This window comes from Amblyraja radiata, chromosome 2 (genome assembly GCF_010909765.2).
Source record: "Amblyraja radiata isolate CabotCenter1 chromosome 2, sAmbRad1.1.pri, whole genome shotgun sequence".
NCBI lineage: Eukaryota > Metazoa > Chordata > Chondrichthyes > Rajiformes > Rajidae > Amblyraja > Amblyraja radiata.
In genome coordinates, this window is record NC_045957.1 from 2238722 (window position 1) to 2261935 (window position 23214).

General features: G+C 51.8%; 1 protein-coding gene across 1 annotated transcript in view; it reads left to right on the forward strand.

The window, feature by feature from the left end:
* iqank1 (IQ motif and ankyrin repeat containing 1) overlaps positions 1 to 23214 on the forward strand; it is a 49725-nt gene that overhangs the window by 10416 nt on the left and 16095 nt on the right. The window contains exons 4-9 of the mRNA XM_033040483.1: positions 9283 to 9401; positions 10596 to 10760; positions 15348 to 15539; positions 18510 to 18635; positions 19255 to 19394; positions 19862 to 19916. Of these exons, the coding sequence (XP_032896374.1) occupies positions 9283 to 9401; positions 10596 to 10760; positions 15348 to 15539; positions 18510 to 18635; positions 19255 to 19394; positions 19862 to 19916 (797 nt within the window). The remainder of the gene's footprint in view (positions 1 to 9282; positions 9402 to 10595; positions 10761 to 15347; positions 15540 to 18509; positions 18636 to 19254; positions 19395 to 19861; positions 19917 to 23214) is intronic.

The following is a 23214-nucleotide window of genomic DNA, read 5'->3' on the forward strand; positions in this document are numbered from 1 at the left end:
TAGAAACATTAACAGTTTAGGAGCCATGAGAACAGAAAGATCAATGTCACAATGACCAGCTCTGTTGTTCTACAGGTAGGCAAAGTTCTTGCTATTGAGGGAGTGCAGCGTAGGTTTACAAGGTTAATTCCCGGGATGGCAGGACTGTCATATGCTGAGAGAATGGAGCAGTTGGGCTTGTACACTCTGGAGTTTAGAAGGATGAGAGGTTATCTTATTGAAACATATAAGATTGTTAAGGGTCTGGACACGCTAGAGGCAGGAAACATGTTCCCGATGTTGGGGGAGTCCAGAACCGGGGGCCACAGTTTAAGAATAAGGAGTAAGCCATTTAGAACGGATACAACGAAACACTATTTCTCACAGAGAGTGGTGAGTTTGTGGAATTCTCTGCCTCAGAGGGCGGTGGAGGCAGGTTCTCTGGATGCTTTCAAGAGAGAGCTAGATAGGGCTCTTAAAAATAGCGGAGTCAGGGGATATGGGGAGAAGGCAGGAACGGGCAAAGACATACGTTAGAGATGAAATGTTAGGAAGTGTGAAAAAAAATAATTGGCGAGTTGTGAATTGTGAAGCTAGAAGAAGGAATGTAGGTGGAAGGGGCAGGGGTGAAATAGGTCTAGGTCCAGGTGGGGCACAGGGGGAGAGGAAGTGGGGAAGAAACAAGGGTGGTGGAAGAAGCAAGGGGGGTGGGGGTGGGGGAGGGTTTGTAATCTAAATTTGGAGAGTTCAATGTTTATACCATTGGGTTGTAAGCTTCCCAAGTGGAACATGAGGTGTTGATACTTCAATTTGCATGTGGCCTCTATGGCAATGGAGGAGGCTCAATACTGAAAAATCAGTGTGGGAATGGGAAGAGGAGTTAGGAACCGAGAGATCCAACAGGCCTTGGTGGACAGAGAGCAAGTCTACGCATGCAGAGGAACAGATAGGTCAGCAGATTATGGCAAGGTGCAAAGCAACAGGGTTGTCGTAGTGGGTGACTAATTTTCCCAATATTGACCGGGGCTTCCTTGGTGCAGAAATTGTTAGATACATGTCAGAGGTTTTTTTTGACACAATATGGGGGAAGGGGTTGACAAATTGGGAGTATAAAGAAGGAGTTAAAGGGGAAGTGACTACAGGAAAAGTTACAAAAGACTCCCAAATTAATGAGAAGGAAAGTTCGAGAAGGGATAAGAGAGTAAGATCAGGGCCAATAGTGACCAGTGTGTGAGGGGAGGTGAATACCAAAGTTAAAGTGTTGTATATGAATGTGCGAAGTATAAGAAATAAAATGGATGAGCTTGAGGCTCAGTTAGAAATTGGCAAGTATGATGTTGTGGGAATTACAGAGACATGGCTGCAAGAGGGCCAGGGTTGGGAACTGAGTATTCAGGGGTATACATCCTATCGAAAAGACAGACAGGCGGGCAGAGGGGGTGGGGTATCTCTGTTGTTAAGGAATGAAATTCAGTCCCTTGCGAGGGATGACATAGAATTATGAGGTGTAAAGTAATTGTGGATAGAACTGAGAAATTGTAACGGTAAAAACACCCTAATGGGAGTAATCTACAGGCCCCCAAACAGTAGCCTGGATATAGGGTGCAAGTTGAATTAGGAGTTAAAATTAGCATTTCGCAAAGGAAATGCTACAGTGGTTATGGGAGATTTCAACATGCAGGTAGACTGGGAAAATCAGGTTGGTACTGGACCCCAAGAAAGGGAGTTTGTGGAGTGCCTCCGAGATGGATTCTTAGAGCAGCTTGTACTGGAGCCTACCAGAGAGAAGGCAATTCTGCATTCAGTGTTGTGCAATGAACCAGATTTGATAAGGGAACTCAAGGTAAAGGAGCCATTAGGAGGTAGTGACCATCATATGATGTTTTAATCTACAATTTGGGAGGGAGAAGGGAAAATCGGAAGTGTCAGTATTACAGTTGAGCAAAGGGGACTATGGAGGCATGAGGGAGGAGCTGGCCAAAGTTGACTGGAAAGGGACCCTAGCAGGGGTGACAGTGGAACAACAATGACAGGTATTTCTGGGAATAATACAGAAGGTGCAGGATCAGTTCATTCCAAAGAGGAAGAAAGATTCTCAGGGAAGTAAGAGGCGACCGTGGCTGACAAGGGAAGTCAAGGACAGTATCAAAATAAAAGAGAAGAGGTATAACACAGCAAAGATGAGCAGGAAGCCAGAGGATTGGGAAACGTTTAAAGAGCAACAGAAGATAACTAAAAAGGCAGTATGGGGAGAAAAGAGGAGGTATGAAGGTAAGCTAACCAAGAATGTGAAGAAGGTTAGTAAAAGCTTCTTTAGGTATGTAAATAGGAAAAAATTAGTTAAGACAAATGTGGCTCCCTTGAAGAAAGAAACATGAACTCATCATGGGGAACAAGGTAATGGGAGACGAGTTCAACAGGTACTTTGGATCTGTCTTCACTAAGGAAGACACAAATAATTGGTGGCTAAAACAGGAAGGCAGAGTATTATCAACACACATAGGAATAAGGGTTTCGGCCCGAACCGTTGCCTATTTCCTTTACTCCATAGATGCTGCCGCACCCGCTGAGTTTCTCCAGCAATTTTGTCTACACAAATAATTTCCCAGATGTACTAGTGGCCAGAGGACCTAGGATGACGGAGGAATTGAAGGAAATTCACATTAGGCAGGAAATGGTGTTGGATAGACTGATGGGACTGAAGGCTGATAAATTTCCAGGGCCTGATGGTCTGCATCCCAGGGTGCTTTAGGAAGTGACTCCAGAAATCGTGGATGGATTGGTGATCATTTTCCAATGTGCTATAGATTCAGGATCAATTCCTGTGGATTGGAGGGTAGTTAAGAAAGGAGGGAGAAAGAAATAAAGGAGAGAGAAACCAGTTAGCTTGACATCGGCGGTGGGGAAGATGCTGGAGTCAATTATAAAAGATGAGATAGCCGAACATTTGGATAGCAGTAACAGGATCGGTCCGAGTCAGCATGGATTTATGAAGGGGAAATCATGCTTCACTGATCTTCTGGAATTTTTTGAGGATGTAACTAGGAAAATGGACATGGGTGAGCCAGTGGATGTAGTAAACACAGCAAAGAGTAGCCGGAAGCGAGAGGATTGGGCAACTTTCATAGGACAACAGAAGGAAACAAAACGGGCAATACAGGTGAAAAGATGAAGTATGAAGGGAAGCTGGCCAGGAATATAAAGAAGGACAGTAAAAGCTTCTTTAGATATGTTAAGGGAAAAAGAGTAGCAAAGTCAAATGTGGGTCCCTTGAAGGCAGACACGGGTGAAATTATTATGGGCAACAAGGAAATGGCAGAAGGAAGACACAAACAATCTCCCAGATGTACTGGAGGACAGAGGATCTAAGGGGGTAATTAGGCTTGACTAATCTTTTGGAATTTTTTGAGGATGTGACAAGTAAAATGGATGAAGGGGTGCCAGTGGATGTAGTGTATCTAGACTTTCAGAAAGCCTTTGATAAGGTCCCGCACAGGAGACTGGTGACTAAAATTAGAGCACATGGTATTGGGGGTAGGGTGTTGACATGGATAGAAAATTGGCTGGTAGACCGGAAGCAAAGAGTAGGAGTGAATGGGTCCTTTTCAGAATGGCAGGCAGTGGCGAGTGGAGTGCCGCAAGGCTCGGTGTTGGGGCCGCAACTGTTTACTATATACATTAATGATTTGGAAGGGGGAGCTAGGAGCAACACTAGCAAGCTTGCGGATGACACAAAGCTGGGTGGCAGTGTGAACTGTGAAGAGGATGTTAGGAGGTTGCAGGGTGACCTGGACAGATTCAGTGAGTGGGCAGATGCATGGCAGATGCAGTATAATATAGATAAATGTAAGGTTATCCACTTTGGCGGCAAAACCAAGGGGGCAGATTATTATCTCAATGGGGTTAGGTTAGGTAAGGGGGAGATGCAGCGAGACCTGGGTGCCCTTGTACACCGGTTACTGAAAGTTGGCGTGCAGGTACAGCAGGCAGTGAAGAAAGCTAATGGAATGTTGGCCTTCATAACAAGCGGATTTCAGAAAAGGAGTAAAGAGGTTCTTCTGCAGTTGTATAGGTCTCTGGTGAGACCACATCTGGAGTATTGTGCACAGTTTTGGTCCCCTAATTTGAGGAAGGACATCCTTGTGATTAAAGGCAGTGCAGCGAAGGTCCACGAGATTGATCCCTGGGATGGCGGGACTATCATATGAGGAAAGATTGAAAAGACTAGGCTTGTATTCGCTGGAGTTTAGAAGGATGAGGGGGATTCTTTTAGAAACATATAAAATTATAAAAGGACTGGACAAGCTAGATGCAGGAACAATGTTCCCAATGTTGGGCGAGTCCAGAACCAGGGGCCACAGTCTTAGAATAAAGGGGAGGTCATTTAAAACTTTTTCACCCAGAGAGTTGTGAATTAATGGAATTCCCTGCCACAGAGGGCAGTGGAAGCCAAATCACTGGATGGATTTAAGAGAGAGTTAGATAAAGCTCTACGGGCTAGTGGAGTCAACGGATATGGGGAGAAGGCAGGCACGGGTTATTGATAGGGGATGATCAGCCATGATCACAATGAATGGCGGTGCTCGCTCGAAGGGCCGAATGGCCTCCTCCTGCACCTATTTTCTATGTTCCTATGTAGTGTACCTGGACTTTCAGAAAGTATTTGATAAGGTCTCACATAGGTGATTAGTGGGCAAAATTAGAGCACATGGTATTGGGGGTAGAGCGCTGACATGGATAGAAAATTGGTTGGCAGACAGGAAACAAAGAGTAGGGATTAACGGGTCAATTTCAGAATGACAGACATTGACTTGTGGGGTACCGCATGGCTCGATGCTGGGACCGCAGATATTTACAATATATATTAATGATTTAGATGAAGGGATTAAAAGTAACATTAGCAAATTTGCAGATGATACAAAGCTGGGTGGCAATGTGAACTGTGAGGAGGATGCTATGAGGATGCAGGGTGACTTGGACAGGTTGGGTGAGTGGGCAGATGCATGGCAGATGCAGTTACCACCATTGTTGGGGACTTCAATAAGGCAAAGCTAAAGAAATCACTCCCTATCTTCCACCAACATGTCTCCTGCTGCACCAGAGGACCAAACACCCTCGACCACAGCTACACCACCATCAAGAATGCCTATCGCTCTATCCCTCACCCTCACTTCGGTAAATCCGACCATACCGCGGTGCTGCTTCTTCCTGCCTACAGGCAGCAATTAAAGAGCGCACCCCCAGAGGTGAGGACAGTAAAGAGCTGGTCGGGGGGGGCAGAGGAACAACTACAGAACTGTTTGGAGTCTGTAGACTGGGCAATGTTAAGGGACTCGGCAACGGACTTGAACGAATACGCCACAGTCGTTACAGGCTTCATTAAGAAATGTGTGAAGGACTGCATCCCTACAAAAACCTTCCGAGTGTTTCCCAATCAGAAACCTTGGATGAACTTTGAGATCCGCACTCTTCTGAAGACCAGACACCGGGCATTCATGTCTGATGATACAGTGGCCTACATGAAGACCAGATACGACCTTGATAAGGCCATCAAAAAGGCCAAAAGGGACCTGCTCCAAACTGGAGGATGAGACAGATGTTCGGCAGCTGTGGCGGGGCCTGAATGCAATCACCTCCTACAAGGCGAAACCAGGAGGCAGCTCGAATGTCGGTGAAACATCACTCCCTGATGAGCTTAATGTGTTTTGCGCACGCTTTGATAGGGAGAACACCGATGTGCCTTCCCGATCCCCCATCCACTGTGATGGTATTTCAGTCTCAGTCAAAGAGGCCGACGTCAGGAAATCCTTCAGAGGGGTGAACCCCCGAAAAGTGCCTGGACCTGATGGCATAACTGGTCATGTTCTAAAAACCTGTGCAGGCCAACTGGCTGGAGTTTTTACGGACATTTTCAACCTCTCACTTCTGAGGTCTGAGGTTCCCACCTGCTTTAAAAGGGCATCAATTATACCAGTGCCCAAGAAGAGTAAGGTGACGTGCCTCAATGACTATCGACCAGTGGCACTAACGCCTGTGGTGATGAAGTGCTTTGAGAGGTTGATCATGGCGCAAATCAACTCCTACCTCGACAAAAACCTGGACCCACTGCAGTTTGCTTACCGCCACAACAGATCAACGGTAGATGCGATCTCGCTGGCCCTCCACTCCGCTCTGGACCACTTGGACAACAAAAACTCATATGTCAGGCTGTTATTCATTGATTACAGCTCGGCATTTAATACTAGCATCCCCTCCAAGCTGGTTACCAACCTCGCAGAACTGGGTCTCTGCGCATCCCTCTGCAATTGGATCCTCGACTTCCTCATTCACAGACCACAGTCTGTTCGTATTGGTGGAAATGTGTCAGACTCGATAACAATCAGCACGGGAGTACCTCAAGGCTGCGTGCTCAGCCCCCTGCTGTACTCACTCTATACTCATGACTGCGTAGCCGGTCACAGTGCGAACTCCATCATCAGGTTCGCTGACGACACCACTGTTGTGGGACGTATCACTGATGGGGATGAGTCAGAGTATAGAAGAGAGATCGAGCGACTGTCCATATGGTGCCAGCACAATAACCTGGCCCTCAACACCAGCAAAACCAAGGAACTGATTGTGAACTTTGGGAGCAGTAGGATGGGGACCCACAGACCCGTATATATCTTTCGATGGTTGAAAGGGTCAAGAGCTTCAAATTCCTGGGCGTGCACATCTCTGAAGATCTTTCCTGGTCCGAGAACACTGATGCAATTATCAAGAAAGCACATCAGCGCCTCTACTTCCTGAGAAGATTACGGAGAGTCGGTTTGTCAAGGAGGACTCTCTACAGATGCACAGTAGAGAGCATGCTGACCGGTTGCATCATGGCTTGGTTTGGCAACTTGAGCGCCCTGGAGAGGAAAAAACTACAAAAAGTAGTAAACACTGCCCAGTCCATCATCAGCTCTGACCTTCCTTCCATCGAGGGGATTTATCGCAGTCACTGCCTCAAAAAGGCTGGCAGTATCAACAAAGACCCACACCATCCTGGCCACACACTCATCTCCCTGCTACCTTCAGGTCGAAGGTACAGGAGCCAGTAGACTGCAACGACCAGGTTCAGGAATAGCTGCTTCCCCACAGCCATCAGGCTATTAAACCTGGCTCAGACAAAACTCTGAATATTAATAACCTATTATTTGTTATTTGCACTTCATCAGTTTATTTATTCATGTGTGTATATATTTATATAATGGTATATGGACACACTGATCTGTTTTGTAGTCATGCCTACTATGTTCTGTTGTGCTGAAGCAAAGCAAGAATTTCATTGTCCTATCAGGGACACATGACAATAAACTCACTTGAACTTGAACTTAATGTGGATAAATGTGAGGTTATCCACTTTGGTGGCTAAAAGAGGAAGGCAGAGTATTATCGAAATGGTGGCAAATGGGAAAAGTGGAAGGTCCTTGTTCATCAGTCACTGAAAATAAGCATGCAGATACAGCAGGCAGTGATGAAAGCGAATGGCATATTGGCCTTCATAATAAGAGGTGTTGAGTATAGGAGCAAAGAGGTTCTTCTGCAGTTGTACAGGGCCCTAGAGAGACCACACCTGGAGTATTGTGTGCAGTTGTGGTCTCCAAATTAGAGGAAGGACATTCTAGCTATGGAGGGTGTGCAGCATGTCTCGGTTCACGAGGTTAATTCCTGGGATGGCGGGACTGTCATATTGTGAAAGAATAGAGCGACTGGGCTTGTATACACTGGAATTTAGTAGGATGAGAGGGGATCTTATTGAAACATATAAGATTATTAATGGATTAGACATGCTAGAGGCAGGAAACATGTTCCCGATGTTGGGGGAGACCAGAATCAGAGGCCACAGTTTAAGAATAAGGGGAGGCCATTTAGAATGTAGATGAGGAAAACCTTTTTCACTCAAAGAGTTGTGAATCTGTGGAATTCTCTGCCTCAGAAGGCAGTGTAGGCCAAATCTCTGGATGTTTTCAAGAGAGAGGTAGATGGAGCTCTTAAAGCTAGCGGAGTCAAGAGATATGGAGAGAAGGCAGGAACGGGGTACTGATTGGGGATGATCTGCCATGATCACAGTGAATGGCGGTGCAGGCTCGAAGGGCAAATTGGCCTACTCCTACACATATTGTCATTTGTCTATATGCCGATAGCCCACCATACGCAACCTTATTTGGGGAGATGAACCTTCCAGGTGATTGGGGTTTCTGTGGGAAAGCATTTGGTGAACAGTGACCATAACTCATTAAGTTTTAACTCAGTGGTCAGGCAGCATGTCTGGAGATAAGTAACTCAGCAGGTCAGGTTGACCTGAAACGTCACCTGATCCTTTTCTCCTGAGATGCTGCCTGACCCACTGAGTTACTCCAGCTTTATTCAGTGTAATCCAGCATCTGCAGTTCCTTCCTACTTGTTAGTTTTTAAAGTAGTTCTGGAAAAGTAGATGAGGTTGGACCTCGGGAATGGAACTGCTAATGTGGGGTAAGGGAAATGACAACGTCATCTTGGGACTTGGGAATACGTTGGGAGCAGATGTTATCATGTAAGTCCATATGTGATATGTGAGAGTTGTGGGAAGAGCAGCTGACCGGGGATCAAGGCCAACATGATCCTGATGTTGAGGAAGGAAGATGAGGGTGGACGGGTCTGGAAGCTCGGGATGACAAAAGCAGTTGCAAATTTTGTCAAAAGAATAAGGAAGCATATTAAGGTTTAGGAAGATTAAATCAGACAGGGCCCTTAACGGATATAAAGAAAGCAGAAAATAACCGAAGCAAGGAATGAAATGGGTTAAAAGTGGGCATGAAATGCATGTCACATTATGGAAAATCCACCTTTTACAGCTAATGGCATCTTTCCTACAGCAGGGTGAACAAAACTCCAATTCCAACCTCGCCAATGTATCGTCCCAACTTCCTCACTCAATACCCTGACTGATGAAGGCCAGTGTGCCTCCCTCAATCCCCTGCTACAGCACCACTTGCAGGGATCTAAGTATGGTTGAGGTTAGAGCCCTGGGAAAGGTGCACTGGGCAGATCATTGGGAGCTGGGAATGGTGTTAGATCCATGGAACCGCATGACGTTGGGACCCCCCTCCCTAAAGCTGGCCACACGACCCTCACTATTGGTGAAACCCCTGTTCTGGGCCAGGCTCGGCAGCTCCGAGGTCCAGTGGGTGAGTAGGAGGAGGACTGGCTGTGCACTGCCCACTCCCTCAAGCCCTGGCAATGCTCCACTCCAGCAGAAACCATACTGCCAGTCAGCAGGATCTTGTCTCTCCCCAGGGAAGTCGGCCATCACCATCCAGTGTGCCTTCCGGCAGTACCTGGCACGCAAGGAACAGGCCCGGCGCCGGGAGGAGAGGGAGCAGTACGAGGAGACGATGGAGAAACTGGAGAGAGAGGTGGGAACTCGGCCAACCACAGCCCCCAGCCCCCACCACACCATGTACCCTCTGCCTCACTCCTCCCCCAGCCCCAGTCATTCCTGCCCTTCCACAGTGTTACAATCCATGACCAACTTGTCCAACGTTGCAACACCCCCTTTAAGCTGCCCCTCCCACAGTACAGCGCTCCCTCAGTACCGTCCCTCCCTCAGTTTTATTTTAACCAAAAATAATGTAATCAATTATATACAATAATACTTACAGTATGAAAATCATGATCACATTGAACGGTGGTGCTGGCTCGAAGGGCTGAATGGACTACTCCTGCACTTATTGTCTATTGTCTATTGAAATAAGTCAAAATAAAACCCACCACCATAATACGTCAAACAAATATATCAAATAAATTACTGTACAACTAGATCACCATCCATGTTAAAGATACATTACACCCCCCGCGGTGCCCAGTGGCTCCAGAAATCCCCTCGAGTGCCCGTGGACAGTGCGTAGTCCCTCTTGAATAACACCCGGGCGCGGACATGATCATGGAAAAGGGGCGGGCAGAGCTCTCGTCCGCCTGGCGCCGTGACTCGCGGATGGCCAGCTTGGCCAGGCCCAGGAGCAACCCAACCAGGACATCTTCAGCCCCAAACCCTCTTCCCTACGCACAGGGTGTCCAAAGATGAGGATGGTGGGTGTGAAGTTCAGCCAGAAGGCAAGGAGCAGCTCCTTTAGGTGTTGGAACAGGGGCTGCAACCTCACACACTCCATATACACGTGGTACACAGACTCTTCCAGCCCACAACAGTGGCAGGTGGCTGGCGAGTCTGTGAACTGCGAGAGAAACAGATTGCAGGGAACTCCTCGGTGCAGTACCCTCCCTCAGTACCTCCCCTCCCTCAGTTCCGCCCCCCCGAGTACCGGCCCTCCCTCACCACCCCGCCCTCCGTACCGCCCCTCTGTCAGTACCCCACTCCCTCAGTACCCCACTCCCTCAGCACCCCACTCCCCCAGTACCCCGCTCCCTCAGTTCCGCACTGGAGTGTTCTGGTTCCTCGAGTGAGCTGTGAACCCGGGGGTTTGCAATAATGGGGGGGAGGGGTTTACTCCCACCATCTTGTTACATGTCCCTGGCGGTTCATCTGGTCAGACAGGGCAGCGTGATTGATTTGGCCACAGTGGGTGGCAGTAACTCCACTCTCTGTACTACAGGCGTATGTGGCACTGGTGAAGAGGGAGCAGGAGGCAGCTGCAAGGGAGCGCGAGAAGGAGGAGCAGGAGCGGCGGCGCAAGCAGGAGCAGCAGCAGCGCAGGGTCCGCATGCTGGAAGCCGCATTTGAGGGAGATGTGGAGGAGATGCAGAGCATACTGAAGGAGGTGAGCTGGGCAGGCTCTGACCAGGGGGAATGGAGGTAGCAGGTGATCCAGGTAATGCAGGGGGAATGTAGACAGCAGGTGATCCAGACAACGCAGGGGGGATGGAGACCCCCCAGGTGTTCCATAGACCACTAGCACCATGCTAACCATCATGACCAGCACCCATCCATGCTAATCTCACATGCCAGTATTGACTGTAGCCATAGATAAAGATGTGTAAGAAAGAACTGCAGATGCTGGTTTAAATCAAAGTTAGACATAAAATGCTGGAGTAACAGCGGGTGAGGCAGCATCTCTGGAGAGAAGGAATGAGTGACATATTGGGTCGAGACTTCTTCAGACTGATGTCAGGGGAGTGGGCAGAACAAAGATAGAATGTAGGCGGAGACAGTAAGAATGGCGGGAGAACTGGGAAGGGGGAGGGGATGGAAAGAGAACGCAAGACTCTCTGAAGTTAGAGAAGTCAATGTTCATATAGCTGGGGTGTAAACTACCCAAGCTAAAGACGAGGTGCTGTTCCTCCAATCTGCACCAGGCCTCACTCTGACAATGGAGGAGGCCCAGGACAGAAAGGTCAAATTAGGAATGGGAGGGGGAGTTGAAGTGCTGAGCCACCGGGAGATCAGATAGGATCAGGCGTACACTGGCCCTATCCCAGAACTCTACATCCACTACATTGCCGACTGCATTAGTGCTACATCCTGCACCCATGCAGAACTCACTGACTTCATCAACTTCACCACTAATTTCCATCCTGCACTCAAATTCACCTGGACTATCTCAAACATCTCCCTACCATTTCTAGATCTCACTGTCTCCATCACAGGAAGCAGACTATTGACCGAGTGTTTCAGAAGGAACTACAGATGCTGGAAAATCGAAGGTAGCCAAAAGTGCTGGAGAAACTCAGCGGGTGCAGCAGCATCTATGGAGCGAAGGAAATAGGCAACGTTTCGGGCCAAAACCCTTCTTCAGACTGATGGAGGGTGGCGGTGGGGGGCGGGGAGAACAAAGGCAAAAGGAAGAGGAGGAGCCCGAGGGCTGAGGGAGAGCTGAGGGGAGGAGACAGCAAAGGCTACCGGAATTTGGAGAATTCAATGTTTATGCCACTAGGGTGCAGACTGCCCAAGCGGAATATGAGGTGCTTTTCCTCCAATTTCCAGTGGTCCTCACTCTGGCCATGGAGCAGGCACAGGAATGAGAGGTCTGATTCGGAATGGGAGGGGGAGTTGAAGTGCTGAGCCACCGGGAGGTCAGCTTGGTTAATGCGGACCAAGCAGAGGTGTTCGGCGAAATGATCGCCAAGCCTACGCTTGGTCTCACCGATGTAGATCAGCTGACATCTAAAGCAGCGGATGCAATAGATGAGGTTGGAGGAGATGCAGGTGAACCTCTGTCGCACCTAGAACGACTGCTTGGGTCCTTGAATGGAGTCGAGGGGGGAGGTAAAGCGACAAGTGTAGCATCTCTTGCGGTTGCAAGGGAAAGTGCCCGGGGAGGGGGTGGTGCGGGAGGGAAGGGAAGAATTGACAAGGGAGTTACGGAGGGAGCTGTCTTTGCGGAAAGCAAACAGGGGGGAGATGGGAAGATGTGGCGAGTGGTGGGGTCACGTTGGAGGTGGCGAAAATGACAGAGGACTATTTGTTGTATGTTGTATGTATGTTGGGGTGAAAGGTGAGGACTAGGGGGACTCTGCCCTTGTTACGAGTGGGGGGATGGGGAGAGAGAGCAGTGTTACGGGGTATGGAAGAGACCCTGGTGTGAGCCTCATCTATAGTAGGGGAGGGAAACCCCTGTTCCCTGAAGAATGGGGACATTTCTGATGCCCTGGTGTGGAACACCTCTTCCTGGGAGAAGATGCGGCATAGACGGAGAAATTGGGAGATGGGGATGGAGTCCTTACAGGAGGCACGGTGGGAAGAAGTGTAGTCTAGATAGCAATGGGTGTCAGTGGGTTTATAGTGGATGTCGGTCAGAAGTCTATCACCTGCGATGGAGATAGTGATGTCAAGAAATGGTAGGGAAATGTCGGAAATGGTACAGGTGTATTTGAGTGCCGGATAGGTTAGTGGTGAAGCGGATGAAGTCAGTCAGTTGTGTGTGGGTGCTGGAGGTAGCACCAATGCAATCGACGATGTAGCGGAGGTGGAGACTGGGGATGGGGCCCTGGTACGCCTCGAACAAGGATTGTTCGACGTACCCGACAAAGAGGCAGGCATAGCTTGGGCCCATAGCTACGCCTTGTATTTGGAGGAAATGGGAGGAGTCAAACGAGAAGTTATTGAGGGTAAGGATCAACTCCGCTAGGCGGAGGAGAGTATCAGTGGACGGGTATAGGTTGCTTCTCGGTCGACTATTGACCGACATCTACTACAAACCTACTGACTCCCATAGCCTGTTTCTGGACTAGACATCTCTATGGCATTTAAAATAAATTGGGACAGAAAATGGAGAAGAGATTTTAGTGCGAGCACAGTTACCTGCTGCCCTCTGCAGGCCATATGTGGCCATCTGCTCCCTCTCCTAGCTTTGGTTTAATATTGTCACCTCTAGCAATATAGAATGAAAAACTTTGTTAGTGTGCTACACAATCACATCCGACTGCACAGTACTATCAAGCCGTACACAAGCACAACAGGTAGTGCAAAGAGAACAACATAGTGTGCAGAATATAGTGTTCCAGTTCTAGAGAAAGTGTGGATAAAGAACATCCAATGTATGCAACAAGGTCATAAGTGATAGGAGTATCTATCACCCCCTTCTAACCCCATTCTGCCTTCTCCCCATACACTCACCATGTATGGAAAGCACACCTCAGGTCTGGAAATAAGCAGAGCAGAGGAATAAATGGGAAAGGGGAAGGATGCAGGCAATGAGAGATTAGAGGAGGGCAGCAGTAAATTGCAAATAAAGAAAGCTTCCCAGTAAATGATAAATGGGAATCAGCGAGTTCGGTATTCCAAAAAACACAATGAATCATGGGAGTTGTCAAAGTTCATTCGCTATAAGGGAAAAGCAAACACAGTGCTGGCTGTATAAACTGTATACATTCTTATCTTTATTTATAATTTTAGTGTAAAAATATATTTAATCTGAGGATCAGGGGTGCCAGGTAGCGGGAGAGCGCGGTGTAACAGCGAGAGAGAGGGGGCAGATGCTAGTGGGAGGGACATTCTCGGCAGCTGTGCTGCTGCGCGCACACAGACCCGCGCCTCATCCGCAGCCTGGGTCCCCGGCGCCGCAAACGCAGCCGAACCGCCACTGGACCCCTCGCTCCCCCCTCGAGTGTCCCATCCCCGCCAGGGAGGCGGATGGCGACGTCCGGGGCGACCCCGGACCGACAGGACACCAGCCCGGAGCAGCGGCCTACAGCCAGCTCGGAGAAGAAGTGCCAACCCCTGCCCAACCCCGCTCCAACTCCTGAGGAACCTGCTCCCCGAGGGGCCAGAGACCACCAGCCGCAACCCCCGCCCCACCCAGCGGCCGCCGGCCAACCCCGCTGGCGCCAGCAAAAGTCAAGCACCAGCCATCAATGGGAACCCACACAAAGCGCTGGAGCAACTCCGCGGGACTGGCAGCATCTCCGGAAAAAAGGAATGGGTGACATCTCGGTTCGAGACCCTTCTCCAGAGATGTTGCCTGACCCGCCGAGCCACCGCAGCACCCATGTGTGCATCACCGTCGATGACTGGCGCTCGGCCCCCGCCGGCATCGAACGGGCCAACCGACAGCCACTGGACAAGGCGAGAGGCGCAGCCGACGGTCCCCGGCCCGCCGGTCAATCCAGGGCTGCCGGCCAACCCGGCGGGACAGGCAGAGCCGAGCTGGAGCCAGCACTCCCCCCCGTGCCGGCTGCAAGACCGGGACCGTCCCGGGCCGGTGCCCCGCCAGCCCAGGGCCACCCCGGCCACACCCAGACAGGGACGGGACACGACACCCAGGAGGGGACGGGTACGGCCCAGCAGCAACTCAACAGCGCCCGCAGCGCGGAGACCCGGGCCCAACCCCAACCATGGACGAAACGCAGGCCTTCTCACACGCAGCAGCACAGCTGCCTTGAATGCTTGTCGCGAGTGACCCAAGCCCTGAGCATGTGCAGTCGCAATACCGAACTCGCTTAATAGGACTCACCCAGTGATTGGGAAAGTAGGAGAATCCAGTTCTGGTTGCCACATTGCAGGAAGGATGTGGTAGCAATAGACAGGGGCGAGGAGATTTACCAGACCTGCCTGAAATGTACTTTGGGTGGGCTCAGTGGGAGGCTGAGGGTAGGGACATGATGGAATCAGTGAATGGGTGGGAAGGGGGAGAGGACAGTAAATAGGGCACTAGGGGAGGGGACAGTGAATGGGGGGCTAGGGGAGGAGACAGTGAGTGGGGCACTAGAGGAGGGGAAAGTGTGTGGGGGGCTAGGGGACAGGAATGGGGACAGTGAGTGGGAGACTAGGGGGCAGTGAGTGGGGGGCTAGGGGACAGGGATGGGGACAGTGAGTGGGGGGCTAGGGGAGGGGACGGTCAGTGGTGGCTAAGGGAGGGACAGTCGGTGGGCTGCTAGCTGCCACTGAGCTGCTGTTTGCTGCTGTGCAGGTATCTGAGTTGGACACAAGGGATGGTGTGGCGTTCGATGCCATGGGGCAGGTGATGAGGCAGAGGCACCAGCTGGACATGACGGACTGCACCGACGTGCACGGCAGCACCCCCCTGTCAGAGGCGGCTGGGGGGGGGCACCCTGATGCCATCCAATTCCTCATCGAGAAAGGAGCCGACCCCAACTCCAAGGTAACCGGGGGGAGGGGGGGGGCTGGGTCAGCAGGGTCACCTCTCCAACCCTACCCACCTCCCCGCTCCCCACACCCCCCTCCCCACCTCCCCGCTCCCCACACACCCCTCCCCGCTCCCCACACTGTGGCCCACTTACCCAAGATAGACACAGAGTGCTGGAGTAACTCAGCAGGTCAGGCAGCGTCTCTGGAGAAAAAGGATGGGTGACGTTCGGATCGGGACCCTTCTTCAGACTCTTGTACCCTCTGTGTACCTGCCCATGTCCCCACGTATATGTCCAGAGTTACCTGCCCCGTTCCGCACCCCTCCCCATGAACCCCCTGTCCCACATAAGTCCAGTGTTCCGTGTCTAAGTCTCCATGTCCCCATATGCTCCCTGTCCCACATATGTCCAGGGTTCCATGTCTAGGTCCCTGTCCCACATATGTCCAGGGTTCCATGTCTAGGTCCCTGTCCCACATATGTCCAGGGTTCCATGTCTAGGTCCCTGTCCCACGTATGTCCAGGGTTCTGTGTCTAGGTCCCTGTCCCACGTATTTCCAGGGTTCTGTGTCTAAGTCCCTGTCCCACATATGTCCAGGGTTCCATGTCTAGGACCCTGTCCCACGTATGTCCAGGGTTCCATGTCTAGGTCCCTGTCCCACATATGTCCAGGGTTCCATGTCTAGGTCCCTGTCCCACATATGTCCAGGGTTCCATGTCTAGGTCCCTGTCCCACGTATGTCCAGGGTTCCATGTCTAGGTCCCTGTCCCACATATGTCCAGGGTTCCATGTCTAGGTCCCTGTCCCACATATGTCCAGGGTTCCATGTCTAGGTCCCTGTCCCACGTATGTCCAGGGTTCCATGTCTAGGTCCCTATCCCACATATGTCCAGGGTTCTGTGTCTAGGTCTCCATGTCCCCATGTGCTACCAGTGTTACCTCCCTGCATCCCATGTTCTCATTTGTCCCGTTTTCCCCACATACAAAATAGAACATAGAACAGTTTAATACTGGAACAGGCTTCTATCAGGTCTCCTCTCCATACCTGACGTTCCAGAGAAAACTATCCCAAGTCTGTCCAACCTCTCCTTATAGCTGATGCCCACTAATCCAGACCACATCCTGATAATCCTGCTTGCACCCTCTCCAAAGCCTCCATCCACATCCTTCCTGTAATGATGTGACCACAACTCCAATGTGGCCTAATCAAAGTTTTGGTTATGTCTCTGCATCCTTGTGACCCCATGTACTCCCTGCGTTATCTTTCTCCATCTCCATGTCTCATGTAGTCTCCGTGTTCACATGTACTGTGTCGCATGTAGTCTACATGTACTCCTGTGTCATGAAGTCCACGGGTCCGCATAGAAACATAGAAACATAGAAAATAGGTGCAGGAGTAGGCCATTCGGCCCTTCGAGCCTGCACCGCCATTCGATATGATCATGGCTGATCAGCCAACTCAGTATCCTGTACCTGCCTTCTCTCCATACCCCCTGATCCCTTTAACCACAAGGGCCACATCTAACTCCCTCTTAAATATAGCCAATGAACTGGCCTCAACTACCTTCTGTGGCAGAGAATTCCACAGATTCACCACTCTCTGTGTAAAAAACAGAGCCAGCACCGCCATTCATTGTGATCATGGCTGATCGTCCCCAATCAATAACCCATGCCTGCCTTCTCCCCATATCCCTTGATTCCACTAGCCCCTACAGCTCTATCTAACTCTCTCTTAAATCCATCCAGTGATTTGGCCTCCACTGCCCTCTGTGGCAGGGAATTCCACAAATTCATAACTCTCTGGGTGAAAAAGTTTTTTCTCACCTCAGTCTTAAATGGCTTCCCTTTTATTCTAAGACTGTGGCGCCTGGTTCTGGACTCGCCCAACATTGGGAATATGTTTCCTGCATCTCGCTTGTCCAGTCCTTTTATAATTTTATATGTTTCTATAAGATTCCCCCTCGTCCTTCTAAACTCCAGTGAATACAAGCCTAGTCTTTTCAATCTTTCCTCATATGACAGTCCCGCCATCCCAGGGATCAATCTCATGAACCTACGCTGCACTGCTTCAATCACAAGGATGTCCTTCCTCAAATTAGGAGACCAAAACTGTACACAATACTCCAGATGTGGTCTCACCAGAGCCCTATACAACTGCAGAAGAACCTCTCTACTCCTATACTGAAATCCTCTTGTTATGAAGGCCAATATTCTATTAGCTTTCTTCACTGCCTGCTGTACCTGCACGCCAACTTTCAGTGACTGGTGGATTTAACACTATCCTAAATTTCCCTCGTTAGCCACGGTTGAGCTGCCTTTCCTGTTTTATTTTTTCGCCAGACAGGGATGAACAATTTTTGGAGTTTATCCATGCGCCCTTTAAATCCACCGTCAACCCTTTAAGTATAATTTGCAGTGTATCCTAAACAATTCCCGTCATACCAAGTAGTTCCCATGTCTGTGGCCTGTGTCCATGTGCTACCCATGTTCACCCTGTGGTCCATGTCCATGTGCTACCCGTGTTCACACAGACTGACCCTGTGGTCTGTGTCCATGTGCTACCCGTGTTCACCCTGTGGTCTGTGTCCATGTGCTACCCGTGTTCACACGGACTGACCCTGTGGTCCATGTCCATGTGCTACCCGTGTCTATAGTGACTCACCCTGTGGTCTGTGTCAATGTGCTGCCCGTGTTCACACAGACTGACCCTGTGGTCTGTGTCCATGTGCTACCCGTGTTCACCCTGTGGTCTGTGTCCATGTGCTGCCAGTGTCCACACAGACTGACCCTGTGGTCCATGTCCATGTGCTACCCGTGTCTATAGTGACTCACCCTGTGGTCTGTGTCCATGTGCTGCCCGTGTTCACACAGACTGACCCTGTGGTCTGTGTCCATGTGCTGCCCGTGTTCACACAGACTGACCCTGTGGTCTGTGTCCATGTGCTACCCGTGTTCACACAGACTCACCCTGTGGTCTGTGTCAGGGTGCGTATGGACGGACCCCTCTGTATCGGGCAGCGTTTGCGGGCCACGTGGCAGCCATTCAGATCCTACTCCAGAACGGAGCAGACCCTCGCATCCATGCGGAGGACGGCATGATCCCAGGAGAGGTAAGGACAGTCACCGGGGGCCGCTCACACTGGGGGCTGCACACACACACACATGGGTGGGTGCCTGGGCTGTGGGAACCCTCCACCATTACACAGAGGCACGAGGCAGAGTCTGCACTAACAAAGCCACCGCTGCAAGGGACAGAGTGGGCAGAGCAGAGCTGGCCATGCATCAGCTCAACATCGTTCTGCTCACCCCACCACTGATTAGAGCGCTGCAGGATGAGGGGTGATCTTATTATCGTGGCGTATTAATCATGGGGCGAATGCACAGAGCCTTTTACCCAGTAGGGGAATCAAAAACCAGAGGACATGGGTTTAAGGTGAGTGTGGACAGCTTTAATAGGAACCTGAGGGGCAACTTTTCCAGGCTGGGGGAGTGGGTGTATGGAACGAGTTGCCGGAAGAGGTAGTCGAGGCAGGTACGATCACAATGTTCAAAAGACATTTGGCCAGGTACATGGATAGGAATATGGGGTGGGGTAGGGTGGGAAGGGGCAGAGGGTAGGGTGGGGACGGTGGGGAGGGTTGGGGTGGGGCGGTTGGCAGTGATTTGGGGCGGTGGGGAGGATCAGGGGGCTGGTTCCTGGTTCCTGACGTTCCCTGTGGCGGTGGGCAGATTGCATCGACAGACTCCACCACCAGAATCCTACAGGACTGGGAAATTGGCCACACCGAGGTCCTGAGGGAGAAGATGGAAGCCGAGGTCCAGCGCAGGCGGGTTGCAGAACAGCAGCAGCAGAGGGAGGAAGCCAACAGGTCAGGGTGTGGGTCATCACCCCGCAGGGGGTGGGAGGGAGGGGGCAGGGGCAGAGTGGAGGGGGAAGGGGCCAAGGGGAGAGAGGAGGGGGAGGAGGGGAAGAGAGGGGTCAGGGGGAGAGAGGAGGCAGGGGGAGAGTAGAGGGAGGCAGGGAGAGAGAGGATGGAACAGGAAGGGGTGAGGGGGCAGGGGGAGAGAGGGGGCAGGGGGAGAGTAGAGGGGGGCAGAGGGAGAGTAGAGGGGGGCAGGGGGAGAGTAGAGGGGGGCAGGGAGAGAGAGGAGGGGGCAGGGGAGAGAGGATGGAACAGCGGGAGAGAGGAGGGGACAGGAAGGGGTGAGGGGGCAGGGGGAGAGAGGGGACAGGGAGAGAGGAGAGTACGGGGGGGGTGAAGGGGGGCAGGGGAGGTGATGAGTGGCTGACCCCTGGGGATGTGACCCCTGACCCGCCACATCCCTCTCTCTCCAGGATCCAGATCCAGGTGTCAGAAATAGAGAAGGAGCAGAACCGCAACCAGCAAGAGGTGAGTGTTGCAGTGGTGACCCCCCTCCCAGGGGAGAACACCGAGCTTCCCCCCCCCCCCCACTCCCGTGCTGTCCACCATGCCCCTCCCCAGGGAAGACCACTGATCTGGCCGGTCACCAGTGACCCCCGCCCCCACAGTGACTGCCCCCCCACACCGTGACCCTCCCTTCCCCACACCGTGACCCCTCCATCACAGTGATCCCGCCACAACTCTCTCCTCACCCCACCCCATCATCCTCCCAGCACTGAGGGACGGCGCACTATTTTTTCTGGGTTTTTTTTAATCAAAAATAATTTATTCAATTACGATACAAAATATTATTCACAAACCAAAATCGTGGTAACACACCCACCACCATAACACAAACATCAAATTATATATCACTGAATTTTAAAATAACTATGATGCAATTCTTATTAAGGATACATTCCACCCCCTGTGGTGCCCAACGGTCCCGGAAATCCCCCAGTGCCCGTGGACAGGTACTCTCAAGTACCACCCGGGCACGGGCATAACCCCGGTAAAGGGGCAGGCAGCCGGCTCGGGCAGAGCCCTCTTCCACCTGGCGCCGTGACTCGCGGATGGCCAGCTTGGCCAGGCCCAGGAACAACCCAACCAGGACATCTTCAGCCCTACCCTCTCCCCCACGCACAGGGTGTCCAAAGATGAGGATGGTGGGTGTGAAGTTCAACCAGAAGGCAAGGAGCAGCTCCTTGCGGTGTTGGAACAGGGGCTGCAACCTCACACACTCCATATACACGTGGTACACAGACTCTTCCAGCCCACAATAGTGGCAGGTGGCTGGCGAGTCTGTGAACCGCGAGAGAAACAGGTTGCAGGGACACCTCAGTGCAGTACCCTCCACCCCAGGACCCCAATATAGAGGGGCAGAATCCCTGCGTAGATGGACCCCACTGGGAGGCCCCTTCGTGACCAAAAGGCAGCACTGACCACCGTTTTGTGCCGGACTGTGGACGAGGGCGAGGCAGTGCAGGGTGTGGAGGAGGAGCCCGTATAGGACACGCCTCCCTGTGTCTCGGAGGGAGATGAAGGGTGTCGACGAATGGCAGCTCATGTTGTGTAGGACCAGCTCCCGAGAAGGATTACGGTGCCTGGGTCTGATGAGTACTTGTAGCTGAGCGGGGGTTTGCTCAACCGTGAGTACTACACAAGTTCGAGCCTCCCCGATACCCGGTGGGGCGGGACAAGGGCCGGCTGCTCTCATGACCGGGCTGTCACCCTTCACCGGCTGAGGGGGGCCCGGTCCATCGCAACCAGGTTGCAGACTCTCAGCAGGTCCCGGTAGAAGCCGGCATCCCCAGCAGGACAGCACGGCTAATGCCCACCACCAGTGTCCATGTACCTCCTTGAAGGCAGCGGCCCTGTTGGAAAAAGTACGTTGCCAGCACGTGCCACCTGGGAGGATGCCCAGAGTACAGATATCTCTGCAGGGTCCTGCGGTGCGAATGCACACCAGCGACTGACCGCCCTCCTCAATCAGTAGACTCAGGATCGCTGCACAGACCCAGTGCTTTCCGTTGCCCCAGAACAAGTCCACCAACTTCCTCTGGATGATCCCAGCAAAGGTGGGTGATGGGACCAGGGTGGTGAATCTGTAACCGAGCATGGAGGCCACCAGTTGGTTAATGACCAACACTCTGCCCCGTTAGGAAAGCTCTCTGAGGAGACCAGCCCAGCGCCCCAGCCGGGCGACGACTTTCATCTCCAGCTCCTGCCAGTTTGCCGGTCAGGTAGACTCTCAGGTAGAGGAAGTGCGAGGTTCTCCATGTGAAAGGCCACATCTCCTCCGGGAGGGAGTCCATCTGCCAGGACCCACCAAGCATCCGGAAAATTCCCCCCAGTTGATCCTGGCAGAGGAGGCAACCGAGAAAACCTGTTGGCACTCGCGCATCCTCTGCAGGTCGAAGGGGTCGGTGATCATGAGGATGTTCATCGGCGTAGGCTGAGAGGACCACCTCCATGTCCGGCTCACATAGAACCATGCCCCTCAATCTCCATTGAAGCAGACTGAAGAACGGCTCCACACAGATGGTGTATAGTTGGCCTGACATGGGGCAGACCTGACGTACTCCTCTGCGGTAGGGAATGAGGGCTGTCAAGGTTTTGTTTACTTTGACGAGGCACTCCGTGGCGGCATATAAAAGCCGGATCCGGGCCACAAAGTGCGGTCCGATCCCAAACGCCTGCAGTCCTCAGGAGAAACACGTGATCCATCCTGTCGAAAGCTTTCTCCTGGTCGAGGGAGAGAAAGGTAGTGGGTATACCGGTCTCCTGAACCAGGTAAACCAGGTCCCAGACCAGATGGATATTGTCCTGGATGGACCGGCCTGGGGCCGTCTAAGACTGGTCAGGGTGGATCGCTTGGGCCAGCACTGAACCTAGATGGATGGCCATTGCCCTGGCAATGACCTTGTAGTCGGTGCAGAGGAGGGAGACTGGGCGCCAGTTCTTTAGTAGGCAGAAGGACCACAGCAGCCCTCCGCTAAGACAGGGCCATCTCTCCGGTCACCAGGCTCTCCCTCAGGACCTCCAAGAATGTGCAGAGGAACTCTGCCCTTCGGGCCGTCCAGGCCAGGGAATATGCCTCTTCGGTGCTGATGGAGGGCCGCGGTCAGGGGGGCGTCCAGATGCTCGGCATCCTCCGGGATGACCATGGCTAGACTTTCCAACAGATCACTGCACTCATCCCCGGAGCTATCCGATGAGAACAAGGTCCCGTAAAAAGAACAAACTGCCGCGTTGATGTCATCTGGTTCGGTGACGGAGGAGTCATCGTCAACAAACTGCTGACAGACCCCGCCACTTCTCCAGCGAGTAGAAGAAAGGTGAACCACGGTCCAAATTGTGGAGCAATTGGATCCACGACCTCACGTACAGGCCTCGAGATTGCTCTAACTGCATCTCTTTCCGCGCGTCCTTCTCCTGCTATTCCCTCCAGAGAATCGTGTCCCTGCAAACCTAGACGCAAATCCAAATTGAGCAGCTCACTCCCGAGCTGTTTGACCCTGGGATTGCGCCACTTGTCCGACCCTCTAGTGTACTCCTGACATAAGCAGCGGATGTGGGCTTTGCCCAAATCCCACCATAGCCGCAGGCAGTGAAATCCTCCCCGCTTTCCCTTCCAGGTGGTCCAGAACCTGGTGATTCTGGGACTCAGAACTGCACCGACCAGCGATCCCCACACATTAACACTATCCTACACACACAAGGGACAATTTTACATTTATACCAAGCCAATTAACAAACCTGTACGTCTTTGGGGTGTGGGAGGAAA